The sequence below is a fragment of the Kryptolebias marmoratus genome, linkage group LG14 (assembly GCF_001649575.2).
Source record: "Kryptolebias marmoratus isolate JLee-2015 linkage group LG14, ASM164957v2, whole genome shotgun sequence".
NCBI classification, from domain to species: Eukaryota; Metazoa; Chordata; class Actinopteri; order Cyprinodontiformes; family Rivulidae; genus Kryptolebias; species Kryptolebias marmoratus.
Genome location: NC_051443.1, coordinates 12993741 through 13003700, shown reverse-complemented (window position 1 = coordinate 13003700; position 9960 = coordinate 12993741). Strand labels below are relative to the sequence as shown.

Sequence of the window (9960 nt, the reverse complement as noted above, 5' to 3'; positions counted from 1 at the left end):
AAATTAACTAAATAACCTAAAGAAAACATATTCATTTATTCTCTCAAATAATAAAAAATTGTTTCAAATTCATTCTGACCAAGGTTTTATTATCTGTATTATTTGACATTGATAAAAACCAGGTTTATAGTTATTAAATTCCAGTTATTATTTACAAATACAATTTATTTCAGTGCCAAAATATGAGTGGGTTCATAGAATGCAGTATATCAGTGTGTGAAAGTGTGGATTAATGAGTGAATGACTGATTGTTGTGGAAAGCACTTTGGGGTCCTTGGACTAGATAAAGCGCAGACCATTTACCATTTATATTTGTTAAAAATGTACCTTAACATGGAAATATTTTTCCAAATGTTATAATCATTAATGTTGATCATTAAAACAAAAATATGAATGCTTTAAATATTTCCTTAGTAGTTTAAATTTATTTATATATAGTTTTTTAGGGGTCGAATTTTTCATTTTTTATTGATATATGAATTTATTTGAAGCATCTTGAAAGGAGAGTGACTGATGTCGCTGCTTCTTTCACTGAAAATCATTGTCGTTATTACTCTAAATCATAGTTTGAGCAGGAGATGCTTTCTTTTATTAATTTCTTTGAACTTTAAGAGGTAATTGCACTAAATTGCATATTCTGATTGTAAGCCTTTGATTTCATATCCACTCAGTGTTGCTGGTTGGTGGGATTTGGATTATTAGGCCCACAGTAAGGATCGACTCAAGGACTGGGATTATCTGACTCACTTTCTTTATACACACTTGATTCCATCTCATTTAATATCTGAATACATATTCTGTTAAACAGTAAATATCCCTAAATGGTTGTAGTTTCCTGGCTAACACAGTTTTGAAATTCACTACTATTGGTTAATCAAAGCTGATTAAATGATGCTAAAAATAATATTTGCTGTTCTTGATATTAAAAAAGTCCATTTTAAAGTCTAACAAATCAAAAAAAGACCAACTTTAGGGTTGATTTTGTCACCTTTTTAAATGTATTCTCTTTATTTTGACTATATTCCATTCATTACTAATTTCATAGTGTAAACAGCAGTGAGGTAGAACAGATGGTTCAGGTGGCGGTGGTCCCCTTCCTGACCAGAATTTGCTCCAGGCTGGTCTCATCAACAAAAAGGAAAGGCTCAGGCAGTTTTTACTTACCATGAGACAAAGTACTTGCATTGTTCTCTTCTTCCAGCTCTAAATTAGTTGCCAGGTGACCCTCTGTGGCTGAACAGCAAGTGGAAGAGTTTGATTAAGAGGCTGTGTGCTCTGACAGGAACAGGTCCACACATATTTACCACCTCAGCCTCCTGAAACCACGAGCAGAAACTTGGGCTTGTCTCTCGGGTGGCTGTAATGAAAGATAGTGATGAGCTGGGGTTCGTCAAATCTCTTTTTGTGATAGCAATCTCCTGATCCCTGAAACCTGAGGCGGCTGAGTTAGATGAACATGTTCCAGACGTGTTTTCCCCGCGCTCACTGGGATGCACGAACCTCATACAACAGCTCTCTGAAAGTCCCCCGGGCTTGAAACGTATGCCTCCACGTTACAAAACATTGTTCCCCAAAAAAACTATTAGCAAGTTTAAGGTGTGCAGACATGCTCATGTAAAACGTAAATAAAAAATAATGTGAAAATGTTCCAGGATGAAAACGAATAAGTTTGAACTGGAAATGTTAAATGAGTAATGTAGCACCTTTACACCCTCATGCAGGATCTTGAAAGCTCTTCTCATTCTTTCTATTCTCACCAATAAAAGGGAAAGTGCCAAAGGTTCCTTGTGCCTAAGCAGGCTTTAGCACACTACAGGGCTGAGGATATAACCTACAATTGTTCAATTGGTGGCGACTGTTCCATGACTGAACCAATTAAAGGCCTAGCATTCCTTGAACAAATGCATATCACCCACTGCCTTTTTTTTTTACAAGAGATTAAAACTAATCTCATCTTATGTTGACAAATGACAGAATGATAGCCGTTTTGGTCAAACCTTAAAAGTAACTTCAGGCGAGACACTTCCCGCTCCAACCACACCATATTTTATCTCAATAAAACTGTCACCTAACTTTTGCTTTTTGGCAACAGGCTTTAAAAATGGATTCATGCAATATATATGGCAGTGGTTCCCAACCCTGGCCCTCAAGGAACACCATTCTGCATGTCTTAGCTGTTTCCCTGCTTTGACACACCTGATTTGAATGCGTGAGTGATTAGCAAGCTTCTGCGGACCTGCTCAATAGCAAAGAAACAACTAAAACATTCAGAACGGTGTTCCTTCAGGACCAGGGTTCGGAAAAACTGATATACGGCATGCAGAGAGATGAAAGATGTGTTACCGTTTATAACTTATTCAATGGTACAGCTAAAGTCCTGGTTGGGTTACACACTGTCCTCTTCATCAGGTTAGGTTTGACCAAAGTCTACTGAAAAGGTTGTTTTGGTTTTATTTCCAAAGTTCAAGAACTGTACTCATTTTTGGCTGTTCTGTTTGGCTCATTCAGTTCTCCAGGTATCTTCTAATGCCTTATGGACGACGCACTGTGTCCATATGCTGCATTTGCTGTGATCTATGTGAGACCATCTGCAGTGAGACCTTGGTTAAGCATGTTCATCAAGTAGCCATAGGTTTGGAGTCACTTAGGGAGGTTGGATGCACCACTGATCCACAGAAATGTGCAGTTGGATTGAGGAGGATAGAGTATTTGTGGTGCAACCTGTTCTTTTGGGTTTTGTTTTGGCATTGTGTGATCTTGGTTTCCCCATCATTATGCCATTTTGCAGTTCTGTCTCTGTCTAATCTGATTTTGTATTTTATTCCTTTTCTTTCAGCATCACCGAGTCACAAATAAAAGAGAAACTAGAAAGCCTCTGGTATGAACATCACACATTAGTAACACAACATCAGTTGATTGATAGCGTAGCCAATTGAATGGTCTGTTACCTCTTATGTTTGCTATGTAGTGTAATACATCAACCTCATATACAACATTTTGTGATTCAGTTTTCCACCTTCAGATTTCCAGTTTGTCTCTGTGCAGCGTGGGACACTAAAAGTTTTTGAGCAGAATTCAAGGTGAGTAGTCATAAGCTTACGATGCAGGCAAGCAGGAGGAATTTGCATGTTCATGGATCAGAGATACTGCTCTAGGTACAGAGTTACATCTAAATCATTTTTAGGGCTTTAGGGAAAGATAGTTTGGGAAAAAATTCAAACTATGTCATTTTGACAAACAGCCATGACTTTTCACCGGTATAATTGATGCCCGGAGGGGAACTTTTGGTTGCTATCTCCTGAGCTGTGAATTTTGCTTGGTGGTGCTTCCACCGGCTGCTTGTGGTTCTCTGTGCAGTTTGGAAATACCCATATGTGCAATGATTGATTTTTAAAGGCTGTTTTCGCATTGTTTATCTGCTGAATGGTGACAGCATCTCTATGCTACAATGAGCTTGGAGGACGTACAAGGTTGCATGGGCAATTAAAGCGCACAAGAGTTTAGACTAAAATATGTTCAAACTGCCTCAAACTGATTCTCTTGCATCCAGGTTGCGTGTCAACTTTGGATGTATTAATTTGTTTTTAAAAAGTATTTGATAAGAACATGAACTCTGTTTCATTTGTTCTGCTTTTATGCTTTGAAATCACAACATCCCACTTTGTACAAATGCATTGTTTTGAAAGGGGTAAAAAGTGTAGATATTGCTCACTTGGCTTCCTTCCTCTCATTCTTCTTAGCCTTTGCATTGTTTGATTTCACGGAGCTGTTTCTTGTCTGCTGAGGCCAGCATCCAGCTGTTCGTCTGTAATCATCTTTTGGTCTTCAACTGCAGCTCATAGCTTTATATTTATCCTAGTTATCTTTTTCAGGCCTACCAGCGCCTTCTGTCTTGGCTCGTTGAAGTAAATCCAACCCCTGCTGCTTTACATTCCCCTTTCCATAGACCAAGGAAATACTAACCAGCACACCCTCTGCAGTATTCTCTTTGGGATGGGTCAAGAGACGGTGCGCTGCCTTATCCCTGTCAGTCCAATACTTCATAAACAACCTGTTCTGTCTGCAGGGGGTTTACTTCATCTCAGAGCCAACAAGGACGAGGGCCAAGTTTGAAAGGCTGCATTAACAAGTGTACTTTTAAAGAAAACTGACCCAAAGGGGGCTGATAACTTTCCAATTTGACAGGATCATCCAGTGTATGTTGTAATAGCAATTCAGCCAGACACAAAACTGACATGATGTACACTTAAATGCAAAAGTTAATAAATACCATTCAAATCATTTGCATGTTACTTAAATACATTAGTTCTAAAGAATAGTTAGCATTGTTGCTTAAAGCCATAACAGCTGTCAAAATACATGATTTTTCATTGTCTTTGATGCAATTTTTTATACTTCTAACACAATTTGTTTGTTTGGATGTTACTGTAACTCAGACTCATCAGAGTTTTTGTAAAAATTGCGTTAGAAAACAGCAAATATTCCTTGCCTTTGTTTACAACTTGTGATTGTTGGCAACAAAACTTTCACTCCTTTACTACAAATTATGTGGTGGACTTTTCATAGAGAACAACACATATTTAGTGATTATTTTTGTCATAAATGATACACATATACAAAAAAATTTGACAGCTATTGTGGCTTTGACAGGGAAAAAGTTTGTTTTGCTGCTTTTTTGACCCTTCTGTTTTGAGTTTACTAGTTTTCTTGTATGCGTGGGTTTTCTTCAGGTTCTTCCAGTTTCCTCCCACAGTCCGAAAACACGCAGGTTAGTAAATCGCTGATTCTAAATAGCTTGTAGGTGTGATCACACTGTCTGTGTGTTGTTGACTAGTGATGAGTCCAGGGTGTCCCATGCCTCTTGTTCACATGACTGCTGGAAACAGGCACCAGCTCCCTTTGACCCTGAATTAATCAGCAAATATAAAGTACGAAGATGCAGCAAAAAACAGATAGATAAATACGGAAGGTTTAACAACAAAAAATTAGTAATATTTAAACACTTTTTTTTCTAAATAGCATTACTATACCAACATCCTGAGCTGGTTAGGAAAGTTCTAAGACACTAAGATATATCAATGTAATATAAAACATATATTTTGTGCATTTTACGGCCTCATTTTATTAGAAAGTAATCAAAACAAAAGCTTCAAAAGAATTTGAGTTCATCTTGTTGTACACACTTTGCACAAGGACTTTGGGCTTTGAAGCTTCTGGTAATTTCCTGTTTTATCATTTATTTCACAGGGACTCTGCAGGTAAAATTTTCAAGTGAAACACATTAATGTTTCACATTTTGACAAATGATTAGATTTTAGCAGCTTTAAATGGGGGAATTATTTTTTTTTGATTAATAGAAAAGAAGATTTATTCTTTTTTAAAATGTCAGGACATTTTTTAACTGTCAAAAGTACAGTTAGAGTAATGTCAGTGGACTAGGTAATTTAGTTTAAGACTAAAAACGTTATGCACAAGACAGAAAGAAATATTGGGTGGCTGGTGCGAGTTACAGGCCAGGATTCTCCTCATTTAACATTGCAGTGAAGTTCCTCTTGTCTGCCCCTTGTTGCGTCTCTGTCTGTCTCCAGGCTTCCAAATGTGAGCAAGCCACTGATCTTTCTCCTTACAAAGCTTGTTTCCACCCTTGACAACTTGTTAAAGCCCGCTGTGGCACTGACAACTGCAGCTTCTGAGTCCGCTGTGTCAACTCGTCACAGGTTTTCAGGGTCCTGACTCCCATGAGAAGCCAAATTGTGTATGAAACTGATCCATATTATCCAGATGATTTTCCAAAATTTATGTCTGTTTCCAGACATTCGTGACAAATCAAAGGGTTCTCATCAGCACCGCGGGGATGAATACTGCCTAATCTCTTGGGGAATAATCACTGTTGCATTTGAATGTTTAATCCTGGTTTTGATTTAAGTCGATTTTATCCCTCAAAGGGAGGTTTTACCCACAGATAAAATGCATTAGGCTGACTGACGGTGCTGCATTCAACACCCACATGACAGATTGCTCTCTTATACTGATTTATTAGCCAGGTCCTGTGGCCCTCCAGAGATTTACTCCTAATCAGATTAGCTGGTTTCCATGTACAAAGATATATATATATATATATATATATATTGCTTTTAGCTGCTTAATTAAATAACATGAGGTGTTTATTACAGATGGCTTGTAGTGAGTCTGCAGGACATCTATTAAGTCTTAATTTACCTTTATTTATGTTTCTACTCAGCTTTGTCTAACAAGGAGTACACCGATTAGAGAAATGATTAGAAAGTTTCCAACCAAATCCATTTCAGAAGATTCACTTCAGAAATTTGGCAGCAACTAGTCTGATGCTTTATTTGGTCCAAAGGTTTTTGTCCGATTTTGACAGTTAAGTTGTCAAAAAGTGTCTTAAAAATAGTAATATTAAAAAGTTCATAATTGTTTGGTGTGTAAGTGACTCAAGAGAAAGCTGACATCTGCAACATAGATTATAATTAAGTTGCCTGAGGTTTAGTAAAGGTCACTGATGCCTTCTGACAAATGGCTGCGAATGAATCAAACATAAATGTGATCTATCACCTCTCTTGTTGGATACCATAAAGTTCTGTACACCAAACGATGTCAAATTGATTTGAATCTTTCTTGAACATTTGCTTTTTTGTCAATTAATGATTAATTTTTTAATTGATAATAATTAATTCACTTTGGTTGAACAAAATGAAACAAACTGCATGGCATATTCTTATCTTTGCGTATTGGAGGTTTAATTGAAGAAGGAATAGTTATGATTTTCTTTCACTTTCAGACATTATTGGCAAAATCTAATAAAATGTTAAGGAAGTGATAAAAAAAGGGGCCACTGCTCGTGCATACTGAGAATATTTGCTTCATATATTAATTCAATGGCTTTTTGTTTGGTTTGTTTTTCTAACAAATTTAATTTTGCAATCCTCTAGCTTTTGTTTTTGTTTTTTTTTAATCCCAAAGTTATGATCAGCATTTTTCTCTGGGGTTCACTTCACTCATTTTTATCCAGCAGATGAAATTTTCAATCATAAATGTCATTCAGAGCCAGAGGTCTGCAGCCTTAATTTTGTTTTCCACAGGATAAAATTTATGCAGAGCTCCAAAACCTACCTGAAGCTTCAAGTAAAGACTCAATATTGATTTTATATTTAAAAAAAATAGTTTGCTACATTAAGAAATCCAAACACTGACATTTAAAAAACTCAAACTATTATGAAGAATAAAAAAAAAACCATGTTCTTGCAAAATGTGTGCTCTGTTTATATCTGTGGAAAATTTAAAATCCTAACTTTAAAATAATGAAGCACTCAGTTAAAATTAATGTAAAAATGATCTGTTTTTGTTGGATGTGTACTGTTATTCACTAAATTTATATAGCTATTCATTTCCTTCAATAATTTGATGATTTAATGATGATTTGTTGTGACTATTGTTGCATTGTGTCGGTGGGTACAACAGCCTTGCCGGGACAAGGACTCTAACCTGTTACAATTTTCTCACTGCATCGCCCCTGACAAATAAATTAAAAAAATAAATAAGCAAAGCTTTTCAGTTTTTATCAAAGACAAGTCTTTATTTATCATAATTAATACCGTATTCCAATAACTCATAATGCAGTAATCTGTGTGCAAAAATCTACTTTCTGTGTTGTCCCCCAGAAACTTGCCACTAATATATTAAATTTGTTTCATTTTTTTTTCATGAATTTCAGATTTTAAGACCAGAGTTTGTAGCTGGAAGTGAAAACAATGAAGTGGCAACCAGGATAACAAACTGCAAGTAGGCTATAAAAACCAGTCTGTTTAGTTCCTTGATTTGGTAGTTTAGTCAAATTGTATTCCCATATTGCATTAAACTGGACAGAAAACCTTCTAAAACGTCCTTTTGTATTTATAAATCTAGTATGAATAGGATTCATTTCCGTGTTATTTTGGGTCACAGGTGTGAACCTCAGCTTGGAGCCCCCTGTTCTGAGCAAAGAAAAGGAGCAGTGTCTCACAGTTTACTGATACAGTTTACAGGCACGTTAAACATTTTTACATCTTTGAACAAACATGGCACGTAAAACATGCTCGTCATTTTTGTACACAGGTGAATTATACTTCTGATTGCAAACTTGGTTAGAGTGCTGGAACAACATGTGTGGATATGATTTATGGTGATTTATCTGCTCATTGAATAAAAAAAACAAAAGTAAAAGTAGATTGGACTTCTTTAAGCGTTCTGGCAACATGCAGGGTAAGAACTCCAGGGAGCAACACAAAGTGTCATGAAACTACGTGCTGTTTTGCGGCAGATCTCGCCTGTCGTTGTAAATCACAGCCCCCGGAGGGAAAAACAGCACCGCCGGTGCCACTGGTGCGTTCCCGGCCACCAGCGCGTGGCCCTGCTCTTCCATCTCCGGCTTGGTGGAGGCTGTGATCGGTCTGATGGTGGTCATGGTCGGGGAGGTCATGCGCCAGAAGAGATTCTTCAGCGCCTTCCTGAACTCCCGCCGCATCAGGCAGTACAGGATGGGGTTCAGGCAGCTGTTGGAGTGCGCCAGGCACACGGACACGGGGAACACGTACGCCTGCATAGTGTAGTACTCATAGGAGAAGTTGACCGCGTTGAGTTTGACAAGGATGCCCCAGACGGTCAGCGCCTGGTTGGGCAGCCAGCAGAGGAAAAAGGACAGCACCACGATGGTGACGGACTTTGTGACCTTGGCGCGCCGCTTGGCGCTGGAGGTGTTGATGTTCTTGGAGGTGATGAAGCGCAGCAGCAGCAGGTAGCTCACCGAGATGACGCCCAGAGGCACCAAAAAGCCCAGCAGCACTTTCTGGGAGTGATAAAGGCCGAACCAAAACTGCGTCGACGACCCGTTGGTTTCCGGGAATTTCACCAGGCACAGGTCCTCGTTGGACACGGAGAAGGTGGTGGAGAAAACGGCTTGCGGCAGGGCGGCGGAGACCGCGGCGAACCAGATGAGGATGGAGACGATGCGCGCGGAGCAGCAGTGCGCGCGCCGCCGCCTGCCCTTGAGCGCAGAGGCGAGGGAGCAGTACCTCGCCACGCTCATGGCCGTGAGAAAAAACACGCTGGCGTACATGTTCATGGCGGTCACGTAAGAGATGATCTTGCACATGGCTTTGCCGAAAGGCCAGGTGAAGTCCAGCGCGTTCTCCACCGCCCAGAACGGCAGGGTGAGCACGAACTGAAAGTCCGTCACAGCCAGACTGGTCACAAACAGGTTGATGGATGATATCCTCCACACCTGTTTGGACTTCATCAGGTACAAGACCAGCAGGTTCCCTACCAGACCCAGCGCGCAGACCAGGGAGTAGATGACAGAGATGGTAATCCTCACGGCAGCAGCACCGTCTCCCACAAAATCCGTTCTGCCCAGTTCCAACATGCGGAACTCATGGTGCGAGCAGTTGGTAGTGTTGGAAACGCAGCTGAAGTTGAGGACCGAGCCGGAGGTGCTTTCCTCATTAGTGTCTGTAAATTCTCCTGACATCTTTTTTAACCTTTTATCCTCCAAAATTCTTTAGCAAAGTCATGTCCTGATCCAACTCATTCGTGTTTAGAGAAGAGGGGTAAAAAATTAAAACAAATCCTCTCTCTAGTTTCATGCGCCAAAACTACGTTGGTTATAAAATCAGAATAACACGCAGCTGCTTCTTTGTGAATCCAAAGGATGGAAATAGGAGAAAATGTGCCGTAGATGATCATCGGGTTGTCTTGTTGCTCTCAAATTTTTTTCTTCTTTCCTTTTTTTCTGAATGTGTCTGAGGCTCTCCAACAAAAAGAGGACGCGTCCTGACGCAGCGCTCCGGCGCAATCTGGCGCTGTCCTTGGTGCTGAACGGGCGCTACGAGGGAACAAATAACCCCTTTAAACTCATCTCATCCTGACAGAATCTCACTGTTTAATTGAACCTGTATATCTCTG

At 39.3% G+C, this 9960-nt stretch overlaps 1 protein-coding gene across 1 annotated transcript; it reads right to left on the bottom strand.

Moving 5' to 3' along the window:
- Nucleotides 1–7621: 7621 nt before the first annotated feature.
- On the bottom strand, nt 7622–9960 carry rxfp3 (relaxin family peptide receptor 3). Its single transcript, XM_017407593.3, has one exon. The coding sequence runs from the start codon at nt 9524–9526 to the stop codon at nt 8300–8302; it is 1227 nt and encodes a 408-aa protein (XP_017263082.1). The 5' UTR covers nt 9527–9960; the 3' UTR covers nt 7622–8299.

Excerpts from the sequence above, each read along its gene's own strand:
- rxfp3 (XM_017407593.3), bottom strand. The coding sequence starts at position 9,526 with ATGTCAGGAGAATTTACAGACACTAATGAGGAAAGCACCTCCGGCTCG.